The sequence below is a fragment of the Balaenoptera ricei genome, chromosome 1, assembly GCF_028023285.1.
Source record: "Balaenoptera ricei isolate mBalRic1 chromosome 1, mBalRic1.hap2, whole genome shotgun sequence".
In the NCBI taxonomy this organism is placed as follows: domain Eukaryota; kingdom Metazoa; phylum Chordata; class Mammalia; order Artiodactyla; family Balaenopteridae; genus Balaenoptera; species Balaenoptera ricei.
In genome coordinates, this window is record NC_082639.1 from 44,450,978 (window position 1) to 44,469,727 (window position 18,750).

Genomic DNA, 18,750 nt, shown 5'->3' on the forward strand with positions numbered 1-18,750 from the left:
TCCAGTTCCCTATTTTAGGCCCTTATCATTTCTTGCCTTAATTATTGCCCCAGTCTCTTAGTTGGTTTACTTGCTTTTGGTAATGCCTTTTTACTGTTCCTTTTCCACACCACAGCTTTCTTGCTGAAATACAAATCTGGTCATGTCACTCCCAGCTTAATATCCTTTAGTAGTTTCTCATTGTTTTCAGTATAATGTAAACACCATATACTGGCCTTTCATGATCTGATCCTTGTTCATGTCTCCTGCCCCCTCTTCTTCATCTTGCCTCCATATTCCTTCCCAAATGTCACGCTCTGACTTCAATAAACTATTTCACCTCAAGAGGTTTTGCATGTGCTGACCCTTGTGCCAGGAATTCTCTATCTCCTATTTCCTCTTATTTGCCTAACCTCAGAGGGGAAGCCCCCTTTAGTATCTGGGTTTGATGTGTATCCTGTTGGTCCCATGGCACCCTGTATAACATTTCTATCATGGCATTTATCATACTAGAATGGTGTATTTATTGCCATGGATTCAGACTGAGTTCCTTGAGGGTAGGGACTGTGTCCATGTCCCCACTGTCTAGTACAGGATCTGGCTTAAATAAAGCATTTTTTTAAAAGTTGGTGACGGTCAAAGTTAACCTTAGAAGCAAAGGTGCAGACGGTAGTATGCAGATCTAAGTTACATGGGCTTGATTTCTAAACACTTGCTTAATTTCCATACCAGTTGAAGTTTGCTTTTAGAAACTCCCTTATTGTATCTATTTGTGCTGCTGTCTTTCCAGAGCAATTTCTGAAACCATCTGATTATATTGTTAGAGGCACCAAAGGGGATGAAAATAAGTTTCTTCTTGGCAGTGATGAGAAAGGAAATGTTTTGAAGAGTGCAGATATTTTATTATAGGTTTTATAAAAACCTATAGGTATTATAGGTACATTTATTTAAGAACGCCATTAGCCTTCATTAAATGTAGTTGTATAATATTATCACCACAAAAGTTGGCTGAATTTCAAGTCATTTAATTTTGCTTTTAAGGAACTAATATTTTTGTAATTCTCCAGGAAAAAAAAAACTTATTTTATTTTAACCTCCAACTGGTTTGACACCAACTGGGTGTACTGCAATTTAATTCTGGTACCTGCCACCCAGAGTTAATGCAGACTCTATGAATTAAGACTTCACAAGACTGCCCTCACTTTAGATGCCAGTTGAAGTAGGATCCCCAGGCCACCTGCACTCTGACCAACTGACTATAAATTTAGGGGTTCCCATGATCCTCTCATGTTTGATAATTCACTAGAATGACTCACAGAACTCAGGAAACTACTGTACTTACTGAGGAACAACCAAATGAAGAGGCACGTAGGATAATGACTGGGAAGGTTCCTAGTGCAGAGCTTCCATGCCCTCTTCCCATGGAGTCAGGGCACATCACCCTCCTGGTATGTGAAGGTACTCGGCAACCAGGTGGCTTCACCAAGCTTCAGTTTCTAGAGTTCTTATTGGGGCTTCATTATGCAGGCATATTCAGTTAAATCATTGGCCACTCGATCTCTAGGCCCCCCTCTTCTCCCTAGGGGTCAAACTGGTTCAAAAGTCCCAATCTTGTATTTGCATGGTTGATCTTTCTGGTGACCAGACCCCTGGCTCATCCCTCCCTTATCCCCCAGCTAACAAGGGGACCACCACAAGTCACCTAATTAGCATAACAAAGACACTTCTATTATTCAGGAAATTCCAAGGGTTTTAGAATCTCCATGCCAGGAACCCAGGACAAAAATTAGACAAAAGTTTTTTTATACAACATGATATTTTGGAGTTAGGAATTTAAAAAATTCAATTCAAATGACTTATTTATGGTAGATTGAAATGGTTTATGAAAGCCTATCTTTTGTTTGTGGAAAGAGTATTTACATGTTATTCTCTCTTTAACTTCTGGACCAGAACATCTTCAACAAAAATTGTGATTGCTACCTCACATTCTGTAACTACTTATTTTATATTTAGGTATTCCCAGTTCCAAAAGGAGTACAGCTTAGATGAAGTGATGGCATCTCCAAAAATTTTTGATTTTTTGACTATCTTACAATGTTGGTAAGAAAAACACATTTTAATATTTAATAGAAGTACTGTGCCTTCTCCCCCCCCGCCCCACCCCCTCTATCCCTTGGGTAGACTGTAGGCTCTGTATCTGGGTGTATCTGTATATGTATCTGCTTTTATAGAACTCCTACCAAGTATAGTCCTTACCCTGGAGTGAGCACCCTTGCTTCCTATTCGTGTCTAGACACAGATTGTCTTTTCTCTTGGAAAATTATATATTTTACTTCCTTTTCTCATGACTTCCACCTACCCTGTTTTAATAGTATTTATTCATTTAAATGTGGCTTGGGAGGCCAGTGGAGTCCAAAGGTTTTTCCCTTGACCATTTTGTTTTTTCTGCTGTATATTTCTACTGTAGGAAATTTTACTCAATCATAGTAACTATGAGTAAAGGTAAAACAAGAAAAAAAATCAAAGCTCTAATAATGATAGTAGCTCTGTCTTGAAAATTGCTTGACAATATCTGTCTCCTGGAAGACTGAGTTAGTATTGCATAGCTCCTACCTGTGCCTAACTCTCACCTGGATGTGTCCTGGAGTTACTGTCTGGGGTGCAAGCGAACAAGTGACGTCCATTTTTATCTGTTGCAGTATGAGCGTCTGCCCATTTTTAAAGTACAGCTCAACTCACAGAAGGCTTCTTGTGTCTGCTGCCTTCCTTCACAGCTGCTCTAAGGAAAAGGTCTATTTTGAGGAGATCTCAAGAGTCTTAACCAAACCATGGGCTTTCTGGTATCTCCTATTCCATCCTTTCCCAGTTTCCAAAAGGATTCCAAGACCGATTATTTGGGAGATAGCAAAGTTGGAGCTAGTTAGGCCTATACTAGAATCTTTATTAGCTCAGGAATACCCTTGTGGACTCCTCAGAAGTCACCAGAAGATACCTTATGTATCTGCAGAGGCAAATCCGGGATTCTTTGCAATAAGAACTTTTTGGGAGAGACCCTTAGAGATCAAGCAGTGACTGATAGCATTTAAATTCTTGATAGAAGTTCAGTCTTCAGGTGCGAAGCATGTATAATTTTTAACTGCAGATATTACAAAGACAGTCCGATGACCAGCAAGCATACCCTTCCTTTCCACACTGAAAGAACTCCTAGACCGAAATTCTAGGATCGAGGTGAACCAGGTGTAAATAACTATTTTCACCTCCTCTTAGTCCCACTTCAGATGGTGCTGCAGCGGCAATTTTGGCTAGTGAAGCATTTGTACAGAAGCACGGCCTGAAATCCAAAGCTGTGGAAATTTTGGCTCAAGAGATGGTGACTGATATGCCAAGCTCGTTTGAAGAAAAAAGTATTATTAAAATGGTGTGTCTGAGATTCTGTTTTATTAATCAGTCAAGGGATTTCTTTTTCAAAATTTCAAGGTGACATCATGTCATCAGCTCTGAACGTTATTTACTTGAAAAAAATTGGTCTAGAAAATTTAATATTATAACCCATCCTTAAGAATCTGTTAAGGGAAAATAACTGATAAGAACATATGCATGCACTTTTAACTAACTAGTGTGCTATTTTAAAAAATTTTGAGTTGACTAGATATGCCCAGAACTCCAGTCTTACAGAGTTAAGGGAAAAACAAAGATATTTTCAGGAACTGTTTTGCACTTTAAAAATCACTGATTGAAGATTGAGTACAAAATGGAGGAAGTAAAAAAGATGAGAGTTCTGACTTAGAGTTAGTTGAATATTTGAAGATACATACATATATACACATATAAAAATGTGCGTTATGTACACACACATATATAAGTAAGCATATGGTTTACGTTAGAGTTTACAAAATGATTTTACAACAATGCTTTGAATTTTAAAATGTTTCTGTAACTTGCCCAAGATCACACAAGCTAGGGTGTGGCAGAGGTGAAACTTATACTCAGGTTTTCTGATTGTAGTACACTTTCCACCACATCACAATTTTATTCCTTGGAAAAGAGGTGAGTTTGCATGTTATTATCTGAGACCAAAGGGGTGTTAATAGCATGAATATTGGAAAAATGGTTTGAATCCTATATGATCTTAGAAATATTGCATGATTGCATATAGAAATTTACCCATATTTTTCAGTGTATCTGAATCATAATGATCTCTTGATAAATCTCTTCATCCTATCTACCACAACTATATATTGTGGTTTGATAGAGTTTTTGTAACTTAGCACAGGATATGGCATGAGGAATTGTACGTCCTTTTTATAGTACAAAATGTAATGTGTATGTTCATTCTCCCTCCTGGATATTCTTTTATTTGGACTTTCTGTGTAATACAGAATTAACTGAGATTTCAATATTTATGGTCAGTTTTCAACTGTTAAGGTTATACATATTAATCTCTTATAAGCCTTATATAAAAGTCCCAGTTTTGATGCCCTTAATTTATTTATATATGGTTTTGGTTTTAGGTTGGCTTTGATATGAGTAAAGAAGCTGCCAGAAAGTGCTATGAGAAATCTGGCTTCAGACCAAGTGATATTGACGTAATAGAACTTCATGATTGCTTTTCCACCAATGAACTTCTTACTTATGAGGCACTGGGACTCTGTCCAGAAGGTAATATCTTTGATGAGATGCAGATTAATTTACTACATGTCACTGAGAACGTTTCACTTTCATCATTAAACAAAACAATTCACTAATTGCCTTTCCCTCCATGTTGGCTCTGCCACACTGTGCAAAGTGAATGTAAGCTATCTTGATCTTGGACTTTTAGAACATGTAGTCTTGGACAGTACCAAATGAGATGACACAGTATACAAATAATTTGTTTTATGTAAATCAGGGGTACTTGTAATGCACTGTTAAGTAAAAAAAAAAAAAAAAAGGGGGATTAAAAAAAATCACATATGTAATTCCAGCTATTTCAGACTGTGTTTGAATAAAGACCTGCAGAAAGGAAAATGGAAAAGCTAGTTGGTGGGATCTGGAGGATTTTTTTTTCTTTTTGTTTTTAAAGTGGTTGTACCATTTTCCATTACTACTAGCAGTGTGTGAGATTTCAGTTGTTTCACATTCTCATCAGCACTTGATGTGGTCAGTTTTTAAAATTTCAGCCATTCAAAAGAGTATATAGTGGTGTTTTATTTTAGTTTTAATTTGCATATCCCTCATGACTAGTGATGTTGAGCATCTTTTCTTGTGCTTATTGGTCATTCATATATCTTTTGTGAAGTGTCTGTTCAGATCTTTTGCCCTTTGATTATTGGGTTACTTGTCTTCTTTATTGTGTTGTAAAATTTATATAAATGTATATTCTGGATACAAGTAATTTGTCTGATATATATGGGCTGTGAATGTTTTCTCCCAGTCTGTGACCTTTTTGTTTTATTAATAGTGTCTTTTGAAGGATAAATTAAAAATTTTTTGATTATCAATTACATATTTTCTTATCAATTATTTTAATGGTTCAGGCTTTTTATATTCCAAGAAACTTGCCCACTGCAAGGTTGTAAAGATTTTCTTCTATTTTTATTCTAGGAGTTCTGTAGTTTTAGATTTTACATTTAAGTATATGATCTATTTTGAGTCAATTTTTATATTTGGTGTAAGGTAAAGGTTGATATTACTCTTTTTTTCCCCATACACATATTCAGCACCGTTTATTGGAAAGACTTTTCTCTCCCCATTGAATTGCCTTGGCACCGTGGTCAAAAATTACCCATGTATGTGAGGGTCCGTTTTTGGATTCTCTGTTCTATTCCAATGATCTACATGTCTACCTTTTCACCAATACCAAGTTAGTTTGGCTACTGTGTTTATTCTACTACACTCTACTATACTATATTATATCAGATAGGATAAGTTCTCCATTTTGTTCGTTTTAAAAATCATTTTGGTTATTTTAGGTCCTTTGCATCTCCATGTACATATTAGAATTAGTTTGTCAATTTCTACAAAATAAAAAGCTTGCTGGAATTTTCATTGGGATTTCATTGAGTCTGTAGATTGATTTAGAGAGAACTGTCATCTTAACAATGTTGAATCTTCCAATCCATTAGATGTGTATATGTTTCCATTTATTTAGCTCTCCTTTAACTTCTATTAGAATGTTTGTAGTTTTCAGTATAGCTCTTAGGTGTCTTTTGTTAGGTTTATTCCTTGGTATTTTATGGGTTTTGGCATAATTTTTTTTTTAACCTTCATTTTCCAATGTTTGCTGATAGTATATAAGAATACAATTGATTTAAAAAAACTTAGAAACTGTAACTTTGCTAAATTCATTTGTTCTAGTAGTTATTTTGCAGATTATGAGTGATGTTTCATATAAATAATCATGCCATTTGCCAATGACAGTTTTATGTCTTCCTTTCTGATCTTTTTTTTATAAATGTGATTCATTCTGGTATTTTCCATTCTATTTTTTTTTTAATTTTTACTTATTTATTTATTTATGGCTGTGCTGGGTCTTCGTTTCTGTGCGAGGGCTTTCTCTAGTTGCGGCAAGTGGGGGCCACTCTTAATCGCGGTGCGCGGGCCTCTCACTATCGCGGCCTCTCTTGTTGCGGAGCACAGGCTCCAGACGCACAGGCTCAGTAATTGTGGCTCACGGGCCTAGTTGCTCCGCGGCATGTGGGATCTTCCCAGACCAGGGCTCGAACCCGTGTCCCCTGCATTGGCAGGCAGATTCTCAACCACTGCGCCACCAGGGAAGCCCTCTGATCTTTTAATTTTTATTTTTTCTTACCTTATTGCAATGACTGTGAGCTCTAGTACCATATTGAATAGAAGAGGTGAAAGTGGGCATCGTTACCTTGCTCCTGACCTCAGGGGATGCACTTTAATCTTTTACTATTATGTATAATGTTAGCTATAGGCTTTTTGTTGATACTATTTATCATGTTGAGAAAGTTCCCTACTATTCTTAGCCTGCTGAGGTTTTTTTTTGTTGTTGTTGTTTTGTCATCAAGGGGTGTTGAATTTTCAAAAAATTCTTCTGCATCTATTAAAATGATCATATGGATTTTGTCCTTTATTCTTTTGACATGGTGAATTACATTAATTTTGAATGTTAAACTAACCTTATTATTCTGGGATTAATCCTACCTTTTAATATATTGTTAGAATCAATTTGCTAGCATTTTGGTAATGAAATTTGTTTATATATTCAAGAAGGATATTTGTCTGTAGTTGTCTTTTTTTCCAAGTTGTTTTATTCCGGTCTCATAAAATAAATTGAGCAGTGGTCACTCATTCTCTATTTTCTGAAATAGTTTGTGTAATATTAGTGTTAGTTCTTCCTTGACTGTTTCATTACCAGTATAATCAAGTAGATTAAAGTTTTCTTTAGGGGAGATGGTTTCAATAAATTAAAATTTCTTGATAGATATAGGCCTGTTTGTAATTTTATTTATTTACTTATTTTTTAACATCTTTGTTGGAGTATAATTGCTTTACAATGGTGTGTTAATTTCTGCTTTATAAAAAAGTGATTCAGCTATACATATATGTATATCACCATATCTCCTCCCTCTTTCATCTCCCTCCCACCCTACCTATCCCACCCCTCTAGGTGGTCACAAAACATTGAGCTGATCTCCCTGTGCTATGTGGCTGCTTCCCACTAGCTATCTATTTTATATTTGGTAGTGTATATATGTCCATGCCACTCTCTCACTTCGTCCCAGCTTACACTTCCCCCTCCCCATGTCCTCAAGTCCATTGTCTACATCTGCATCTTTATTCCTGTCCTGCCCCTAGGTTCTTCAGAACATTTTTTTGTTTTAGATTCCATATATATGTGTTAACATACAGTATTTGTTTTTCTCCTTCTGACTTACTTCATTCTGTATGACAGACTCTGGGTCCATCCACCTCACTACAAATAACTCAATTTCATTTCTTTTTATGGCTGAGTAATATTCCATTGTATACATGTGCCACATCTTCTTTATCCATTCATCTGTCGATGGACACTTAGGTTGCTTCCATGTCCTGGCTATTGTAAATAGAGCTGCAATGAACATTGTGGTACATGATTCTTTTTGAATTATGGTTTTCTTAGAGTATATGCCCAGTAGTGGTATTGATGGGTCATATGGTAGTTCTATTTTTATTTTTTAAGGAACGTCCATACTGTTCTCCACAGTGGCTGTATCAATTTACATTCCCACCAACAGTGCAAGAGGGTTCCCTTTTCTCCACACTCTCTCCAGCATTTATTGTTTGTAGATTCTTTGATGATGGCCATTCTGACTGGTGTGAGGTGATACCTCATTGTAGTTTTGATTTGCATTTCTCTAATGATTAGTGATGTTGAGTGTCCTTTCATGTGTTTGTTGGCAATCTGTATATCTTCTTTGGAGAAATGTCTATTTAGATCTTCTGCCCATTTTTGGATTGGGTTGTTTGTATTTTTGATATTGAGCTGCATGAGCTGTTTATATATTTTGGAGATTAATCCTTTGTCAGTTGCTTCATTTGCAAATATTTTCTCCCATTCTGAGGGTTGTCTTTTCGTCTTGTTTATGGTTTCCTTTGCTGTGCAAAAGCTTTTAAGCTTCATTAGGTCCTGTTTATTTTTGTTTTTATTTCCCTTTCTCTAGGAAGTGGTTCAAAAAGGATCTTGCTGTGATTTGTCATAGAGTGTTCTGCCTATGTTTTCCTCTAAGAGTTTGATAGTGTCTGGCCTTACATTTAGGTCTTTAATCCATTTTGAGTTTATTTTTGTGTATGGTGTTAGGGAGTGTTCTAATTTCATTCTTTTACATGTAGCTGTCCAGTTTTCCCAGCACCACTTATTAAAGAGGCTGTCTTTTCTCCATTGTATATTCTTGCCTCTTTTATCAAAAATAAGGTGGCCATATGTGCGTGGGTTTATCTCTGGGCTTTCTATCCTGTTCCATTGTTCTATATTTTCTGTTTATGTGCCAGTACCATACTGTCTTGATTACTGTGGCTTTGTAGTATAGTCTGTAGTCTAGGAGCCTGATTCCTGCAGCTCCGTTTTTCTTTCTCAAGATTGCTTTGGCTATTCAGGGTCTTTTGTGTTTCCATACAAATTGTGAAATTTTTTGTTCTAGTTCTGTGAAAAATGCCATTGGTAGTTTGATAGGGATTGCACTGAATCTGTAGATTGCTTAGGGTAATATAGTCATTTTCACAATGTTGATTCTTCCAATCCAAGAACATGATATATCTCTCCATCTGTTTGTATCATCTTTAATTTCTTTCATCAGTCTTACAGATTTCTGTATACAGGTCTTTTGTCTCCTTAGGTAGGTTTATTCCTAGGTATTTTATTCTTTTTGTTGCAGTGGTAAATGGGAGTGTTTCCTTAATTTCTCTTTCAGATTTTTCATCATTAGTGTATAGGAATGCAAGAGATTTCTGTGCATTAATTTTGTATCGTGCTACTTTACCAAATTCATTGATTAGCTCTAGTAGTTTTCTGGTAACATCTTTAGGATTCTCTATGTCATGTCATCTGCAAACAGTGACAGCTTTACTTCTTCTTTTCCGATTTGGATTCCTGTTATTTCTTTTTCTTCTCTGATTGCTGTGGCTAACACTTCCAAAACTATGTTGAATAATAGTGGTGAGAGTGCACAACCTTGTCCTGTTCCTGATCTTAGTGGAAATGGTTTCAGTTTTTCACCATTGAGAATGATGTTTGCTGTGGGTTTGTCATATATGGCCTTTGTTATGTTGAGGTAAGTTCCCTCTATGCCTACTTTCTGGAGGATTTTAATCATAAATTGGTGTTGAATTTTGCTGAAACCTTTTTCTGCATCTTTTGAGATGATCATGTGGTTTTTCGTTCAATTTGTTAATATGGTTTTTCACACTGATTGATATGCGTGTATTGAAGAATCCTTGCATTCCTGGGATAAACCCAACTTGATCATGGTGTATGATCCCTGTAATGTGCTGTTGGATTCTGTTTGCTAGTATTTTGTTTAGGATTTTTGCATCTGTGTTCATCAGTGATATTGGCCTGTGGTTTTCTTTCTTTGTGACATCTAGTCTGGTTTTGGTATCAGGGTGATGGTGGCCTCGTAGAATGAATTTGGGAGTGTTCCTCCCTCTACTATATTTTGGAAGAATTTGAGAAGTATAGGTGTTAGCTCTTCTCTAAATGTTCAGTAGAATTTGCCTGTGAAGCCATCTGGTCCTGGGCTTTTGTTTGTTGGAAGATTTTTAATCACAGCCTCAATTTCAGTGCTTGTGATTGGTCTGCTTTTATTTTCTATTTGCTCCTGGTTCAGTGTTGGAAGGTTGTGCTTTACTAAGAATATGTCCGTTTCTTCATGGTTGTCCATTTTATTGGCATATAGTGGCTTGTAGTAATCTCTCATGATCCTTCGTATTTCTGCAGTGTCAGTTGTTACTTCTTCTTCATTTCTAATTTTATTGATTTGAGTCTTCTCCCTTTTTGTCTTGATGAGTCTGGCTAATGGCTTATCAATTTTGTTTATCTTCAAAGAACCAGCTTTTAGTTGTATTGATCTTTGCTACCATTTCCTTCATTTCTTTTTCATTTATTTCTGATCTCATCTTTATGGTTTCTTTCCTTCTGCTAACTTTGGAGGTTTTTTGTTCTTCTTTCTCTGATTGCTTTAGGTGTAAGGTTAGGTGGTTTATTTGAGATGTTTCTTGTTTCTTGAGGTAGGATTGTATTGCTGTAAACTTCCCGCTTAGAGCTGCTTTTGCTGCATCCCATAGGTTTTGGGTCGTTGTGTTTTCATTGTCATTTGTTTCTAGGTATTTTTAAAATTTATGTATTTATTTATTTTTATTTATTTATGGCTGTGTTGGGTCTTCGCGAGGGCTTTCTTTAGTTGCGGCGAGCGGGGGCCATTCTTCATTGCGGTGCGCGGGCCTCTCACTATCGCGGCCTCTCTTGTTGTGGAGCACAGGCTCCAGACGCGCAGGCTCAGTAGTTGTGGCTCACGGGCCTAGTTGCTCCGCCGCATGTGGGATCTTCCCAGACCAGGGCTCGAACCCGTGTCCCCTGTATTGGCAGGCAGATTCTCAACCACTGCGCCACCAGGGAAGCCCCTCTAGGTATTTTTTATTTCCTCTATTATTTCTCCAGTGATCTCTTGGTTATTTAGTAGTGTATTGTGTAGCCTCGATGTGTTTGTATTTTTTACATATTTTTCCCTCTAATTGATATCTAGTCTCATAGCATTGTGGTTGGAAAAGATACTTGATACGATTTCAGTTCTCTTAAATTTACCAAGGCTTGATTTGTTACCCAAGATATGATCTATCCTGGAGAATGTTCCATAAGCACTTGAGAAGAAAGTGTATTCTGTTGTTTTTGGATAGACTGTCCTATAAATATCAATTAAGTCCATCTTGTTTAATGTGTCATTTAAAACTTGTGTTTCCTTATTTATTTTCATTTTGGATGATCTGTCCATTGGTGAAAGTGGGGTGTTAAAGTCCCCTACTATGATTGTGTTACTGTCGATTTCCCCTTTTATGGCTGTTAGCATTTGCCTTATGTATTGAGGTGCTCCTATGTTGGGTGCATAAATATTTACAATTGTTATATCTTCTTCTTGGATTGATCCCTTGATCATTATGTAGTGTCCTTCTTTGTCTCTTGTAATAGTCTTTATTTTAAAGTCTATTTTATCTGATATGGGAATTGCTTCTCCAGCTTTCTTTTGATTTCCATTTGAATGGAATATCTTTTTCTGTCCCCTCACTTTCAGTCTGTATGTGTCCCTAGGTCTGAATTGGGTCTCTTGTAGACAACATATATATGGTTCTTGTTTTTGTATCCATTCAGCCAGTCTATGTCTTTTGGTTGGAGCATTTAATCCATTTACATTTAAGGTAATTATCGATATGTATGTTCCTATTACCATTTTCTTAATTGTTTTGGGTTTGTTATTGTAGGTCTTTCCTTCTCTTGTGTTTCCTGCCTAGAGAAGTTCCTTTGGCATTTGTTGTAGAGCTGGTTCGGTGGTGCTGAATTCTCTTAACTTTTGCTTGTCTGTAAAGTTTTTAATTTCTCTGTCAAATCTGAATGAGATCCTTGCTGGGTAGAGTAATCTTGGTTGTAGGTTTTTCCCTTTCATCACTTTAAATATGTCCTGCCACTCCCTTCTGGCTTGCAGAGTTTCTGCCGAAAGATCAGCTGTTAACCTTATGGGGATTTCCTTGTATTATGTTATTTGTTGGTTTTCCCTTGCTGCTTTTAATATTTTTTCTTTGTATTTAATTTTTGATAGCTTGATTAATATGTGTCTTGGTGTATTTCTCCTTGGATTTTTCCTGTATGGGACTCTCTGCGTTTCCTGGACTTGATTATTTCCTTTCCCATATTAGGGAAGTTTTCAACTATAATCTCTTCAAATATTTTCTCAGTCCCTTTCTTTTTCTCTTCTTCTTCTGGGACCCGTACAATTCGAATGTTTGTGCGTTTAATGTTGTCCCAGAGATCTCTGAGACCGTCCTCAATTCTTTTCATACTTTTTTCTTTATTCTGCTCTGTGGTAGTTATTTCTTTCTTTTTTTTCTTCCAGGTCACTTATCTGTTCTTCTGCCTCTGTTATTCTGCTATTGATTCCTTCTAGAGAATTTTTAATTTCATTTATTGTGTTGTTCATCATTGTTTGTTTGCTCTTTAGTTATTCTAGCTTCTTGTTAAGCGTTTCTTATATTTTCTCCATTCTATTTCCAAGACTTTGGATCATCTTTACTGTCATTACTCTGCATTCTTTTTCAGGTAGACTACCTATTTCCTCTTCATTTGTTTGGTCTGGTGGGTTTTTACCTTGCTCCTTCATTTGCTGTGTGTTTCTCTGTCTTCTCATTTTGCTTAACTTAGTGTGTTTGGGGTCTCCTTTTTGCAGGCTGCATGTTCGTAGTTCCCATTGTTTTTGTGTCTGCCCCCAGTGGGTAAGTTTGGTTCAGTGGGTTGTGTAGGCTTCCTGGTGGAGGGGACTGGTGCCTGTGTTCTGGTGGATGCGGATGGATCTTGTCTTTCTGTTGGGCAGGACTCCGTTCGGTGGTGTGTTTTGGGGTGTCTGTGACCTTATTAAGATTTTAGGCAGCCTCTCTGCTAATGAGTGGGGTTGTGTTCCTGTCTTGCTAGTTGTTTGCCATAGGGTGTCCAGCACTGTAGCTTGCTTGTCATTGAGTGGAGCTGGGTCTTAGTGTTGAGATGGTGATCTCTGGGAGAGCTTTCGCCGTTTGATATTACGTGGAGCCAGGAGGTCTCTGGTGGACCAATGTCCTGAACTCAGCTCTCCCACCTCAGAGGCACAGGCCTGACACCCGGCCAGAGCACCAAGACCCTGTCAGCCACACAGCTCAGAAGAAAAGTGAGAATAAAGAAAGAAAGAAAGAAAGAAAGAAAAAAATAAAATAAAATAAAGTTATTAAAATAAAAAATAAAAAAATTATTAAAAATTTAAAAATTAAAAAGTATTAAAAATAAAAGAGAGAAAGAAAGAAGAGAGGAACCAAACCAAAAAACAAATCCACCAATGATAAGAAACGCTAAAACCTATACTAAAAAAAAATAAACAAAAAAACCACACAAAAAACGGACAGACAGAACCCTAGGACAAATGGTAAAAGCAAAGCTATATAGACAAAATCACACAAAGAAGCATACACATACACCCTCACAAAAAGAGAAAGAGGAAAGAAATATATATGTATATATAAAAAAAAAAAGGGAAGAGAGCAACCAAATCAATAAAAAAACTACCAATGATAATAAACTCTAAATACTAAACTAAGATAAACATAAAACCAGAAACAAATTAAATGCAGAAAGCAAACCCCAAGTCTACCGTTGCTCACCGACTCAATTTTGGGATGATTCGTTGTCTATTCAGGTATTCCAGAGATGCAGGGTACATCAAGTTGATTGTGGAGATATAATCCGCTGCTCCTGAGGCTGCTGGGAGGGATTTCTCTTTCTCTTCTTTGTTCACACAGCTCCTGGAGTTCAGCTTTGGATTTGGCCCCTCCTCTGCATGTAGGTTGCCTGAGGATGTCTGTTCCCTGCCCAGACACGATGACGGGGTTGAAGTAGCAGCCCTTCAGGGGGCTCTGGCTCACTCAGGCTTGGGGGAGGGAAGGGTATGGAATGTGGGGCGAGCCTGCGGTGGCAGAGGCCGGCGTGATGTTGCAGCAGCCTGAGGCATGCCGTGTGTTCTCCCGGGGAAGTTGTCCCTGGATCCCGGGACCCTGGCGGTGGCGGGCTGCACAGGCTCCCAGGAGGGGAGGTGTGGATAGTGACCTGTGCTTGCACACAGGCTTCTTGGTGGCTGCAGCAGCAGCCTTAGCGTTTCATGCCAGTCTCTTTTGTCCATACTGATAGCCGTGGCTTGCGCCTGTCTCTGGAGCTCGTTTAGGCGGTGCTCTGAATCCCCTCTCCTCGTGCACCCTGAAACAATGGTCTCTTGCCTCTTACGCAGGTCCAGACTTTTTCCCGGACTCCCTCCTGGCTAGCTGTGACACACTAGCCCCCTTCAGGCTGTGTTCATGCAGCCAACCCCAGTCCTCTCCCTGGGATCTGAACTCCGAAGCCGGAGCCTCAGCTCCCAGCCCCCACCAGCCCCGTTGGGTAAGCAGACAAGCCTCTCAGGCTGGTGAGTGCTGGTCGGCAGCAATCCTCTGTGTGGGAATCTCTCCGCTTTGCCCTCTGCACCCCTGCTGCTGCACTCTCCTCCGTGGCTCCGAAGCTTCCCCCCCTGCCACCTCCCGTCTCCACCAGTGAAGGGGCTTCCTTTCCTAGTGTGTGGAAACTTTTCCTCCTTCACAGCTGGCTCCCAGAGGTGCAGGTCCCATCCCTATCTTTTGTCTCTGTTTTTTCTTTTTCTTCTTTTGCCCTACCGGGGTACGCGGGGAGTTTCTTGCCTTTTGGGAAGTCTGAGGTCTTCTGCCAGTGTTCAGTAGGTGTTCTGTAGGAGTTGTTCCTCATGTAGATGTATTTCTGATGTATTTGTGGGGAGGAAGGTGATCTCCACGTCTTACTCCTCCGCCATCTTGAAGATCTGATCTATAATTTTTGTTTCTTCCTGTACCTATTAATTTTGATAAGATATATTTTTCAAGAAAATTGTCCATTTCATTTAAGTAGCCAAATTTGTTCACTGAAGTTGTTCAAAGTATTCTCTTATTATCCTTTTAATGTCTATAGAATCTATGGTGATAACCTTTTTTTTAAATTCCTGATATTGATGGTTTTTGTTCTTTCTCCTTTTTTTCCTTCATCTGTCTAGCTAGAAATTTGTCAATTTTGTTGAGCTTTACAAAGATTCAGCTTTTGCCTTTGTTACTGTCTTTTTTTCCCCCTCCATTTCACTGAGCTCTGCTCTTTATTATTTACTTACTTTAACTTACTTTGGGTTTACTTTTTTTCGTTTTGTTTTGTTTTAAGTTTCTTATGATAGATCCTTAGATCATTTATTTTAGATATTTCTCCTTTTCTAGTGTAAGTATGTAAAGCTATACGTTTTCTTCTCAGCAGTATTTTAGCTGCATTCCACAGATTTTGATATATTCATTGTCATTTAGTTCAAAATATTTAAAATGTCCCTTTAATGTCTAATTTTGTCTTTGACCTGTAAATTATTTAGAAGTGTGCTGTTTAATATCCAGGTATTTGGAATTTTCCTAGATATCTTGTTGTTATTGCTTTCTATTATAATTTTGCTGTAGTCAGAGATTACGCTTTGTTTGATTTTGATCCTTTTAAGTTAATTGAAATTTACTTTATGGCTCAGCATATGGTATATATTGGTGAACTTATGCGCTTGAAAAATAATGCAGATTCTGCGGTTGTTAGATGTAGTGTTCTATATATGTTAATTAAATCAAGATGATTGATAGAATTTTTAAGACCTTCTGTGTCTCTACTAATTTATTTGACTTGCTCTATCACTTGCTGAGAGAGGGGCGTTAGACTCTCCTACTACAATTGTGGAAGTATCTCTTTCTTTCTTTAGTTCTATCAATTTTTGCTTCATTTATTTTGAGGCTCTCTTATTTATAATTGTTATGTCTTCCTGATGAGTTGTGTTTTTTTTCATTACGAAACATTCTGCTTTATCTCTGGTTATATTCTTTGTCTAGAAGTCTCTTTTATCTGACTAACATAGCATGCCAGCCTTCTTATGCTTACTCTTTACATGATATATGTTTTTCTATCCGTTTGCTCTCGACCTATTTGGATTATTTATTTATTTATTTACTTATTTATTTATTTGTCTATTTAAGGTATGTCTCTTGTAGGCAGTAGTGTATTGTTTTTTATCGACTTTGTCAGTTTCTGCCTTTTAACGGAGTGTTTAACGGAGTGTCGTCTAATACAGTAGCTACTAGCTCTATATGGTTATTGAATCCTTAAAATGTGGCTGGTCCAAATTGAGATGTGCTGTAAGTATGAAGTACACATCAGATTTTGAAGACTTAATATGAAAAATAGAATATAAAGTATTTCATTAATAACTTTTTATATTGCTTACATTTTTTAAAAAATTTATTTATTTTTGCCTGTGTTAGGTCTTCTTTGCTGTGTGTGGGCTTTCTCTAGTTGCGGCGAGCGAGGGCTACTCTTTATTGCAGTGTGCGGGCTTCTCATTGCGGTGGCTTCTCTTGTTGTAGAGCATAGGCTCTAGGCACGTGGGCTTCAGTAGTTGTGGCACGTGGGCTCTAGAGCACAGGCTCTGTAGTTGTGGCACATGGGCTTAGTTGCTCCACAGCATGTGGGATCTTCCTGGACCAGGGATCAAACCTGTGTCCCCTGCATTGACAGGTGGATTCTTAACCACTGTGCCACCAGGGAAGTCCCTATATTGGTTACATTTTGAAATGAAAATATTTTGGATATATTGGGTTAAACATTATAAAATATATATTAAATAAAATATATACTAGAAAATTTTAAAGTACATATGTGATTTGCATTATATTTCTGTTGGGCAGTGTGATTTAAAGAGCATTAACATTTAATGTAATTACATATTTATATAGTAGGATTTAGGTTGACCATTTTATTATCTGTTTCCTCTATTTGTCCCTTTGTTTTTTGTTACTCTGTTTTCTGTCTCACCTGCTGCCTTTTGGAGTATCTGAATATTTTTAGTATGACATTTTAGTATGTATTGGCTTTTTGGCCATATCTGTTTATTCTTAGCTTAGTTTTTGTTTAGTTTTGTTTTGTTTTAGTGGTTGCAGGATTTCTCAACCTTAATACTGTTGACACTTGAGCTAGATCATTCTTTTTTGTGGGGCTTGGACATTGTAGGATGTTTAACAGCATTCCTGGCCCTCTACCCACTACATGCCAGTAGTACCTACCCCCACAGTTGTGATAATCAAAAATGTTTCCAGACATTGCCAAATGTCCCCTGGGGGACAAAATTTCTCTAGGCTGAGAACCACCGCTGTAGGGGGTCTCCTTAGCGTTAATATTGTACCACTTCACATAAAATGTAGAAACCTTGCAAACATATACGTCCATTAACCAATTTCTTTCTGCCTTACACCCACCTTTATGTTAAATTATCATATATATTACATCTATGTACATTAAAAAAACTCCCAAAGACAGTGTTATAATTTTTGTTTTCAATAGTTGCACATATTTTAAAGACCCTAAGAGGAAAAAAGTCCTTTATATTTACCCAGATATTTATTATTTCTGTTGTTCTTTCCTCTTTCTTGCTGATCCAGATTTTTCTAGAGAATTTACTTTAGCATTTCTTATAAAGCAGGTCTTCTGGAATGTTAATTCCCCAGTGGAATATTCTGATACTTCATAGGATTGTATGTATTATGGAAAATCATGCAGTAAATTATTCACTTCTTGGGGTTGGTTTGTGTTCAGTCTGCTATTACTCGATACAGTGACAATATTTAACAATATGAAAGCAGTAATAGCAGATAGTTTACTTGTTATGACTAGAGCCTTGTATCAGGTTCTATGTTAGAAACACATCAAAAAATAGAAGAATGTCTCAATGGATGGTTTTTAATCTACAACCTAGATTTAAAATCAAATTAAAAGTGTTAAGTCATCTAAAATTCTGTGATTAGTATGTTTCGTTTTGCCAGTAGAGAAACGCTCTTGTTTCTGAAGGCAATAAAATGTGTTGGCTAAGAACACAGGCTATGGAGCCACAGGCTGCCTGAGTATTCTAGGTCCCCTGCTTTGGCCTTAGACTGGTTACTTAATATCTATGTGTCTCTTTCCTCATCTGTAAAATGGGAATGATAGTACCTACTTCATAGGGTTGAGGATTAAATTAAATTATGTAAATATACATAAAATAATGAGAACAAGGCCTGACACAGAGTGAGTACGTAAAAGCTGTTAGCCACCTCTGATAACACCACCACCACCATTATCATTTGGAGATTCCACCTCTCATTACCAGAAATATCATCTGGAAGAATATTTTATACAGTACATGCATTTTTATTTACTTCTTAACCACCTGGAAGTATGACCAGGGAACTGATAGGAATGTTGAAGCTGCCAAGCATGTGATGTAATTTTTTTCTTTTAAGCTTACATTTATGCTCAACGGTATTTTTAGTCATTTTCCTTCATTTCATGAAAGCACTCTTTTTTTTTTCTGTCCCTCTCCAATAGAATGTAATAGTACAGTTGAAATGGAAATGAATACATTTTGGCAAAATTATGAATTTTTAAACCTAATATTATTTTACAGTATTGTATCCATTTCA

The 18,750-nt window shown here is 37.2% G+C and overlaps 1 protein-coding gene across 1 annotated transcript in view; it reads left to right on the forward strand.

Moving 5' to 3' along the window:
- Positions 1–18,750, forward strand: part of SCP2 (sterol carrier protein 2) — a 149,219-nt gene that overhangs the window by 50,651 nt on the left and 79,818 nt on the right. Inside the window, exons 8-10 of the mRNA XM_059922632.1 lie at positions 1,993–2,079; positions 3,247–3,397; positions 4,491–4,638. Coding sequence (XP_059778615.1) covers positions 1,993–2,079; positions 3,247–3,397; positions 4,491–4,638 — 386 coding nt within the window. The remainder of the gene's footprint in view (positions 1–1,992; positions 2,080–3,246; positions 3,398–4,490; positions 4,639–18,750) is intronic.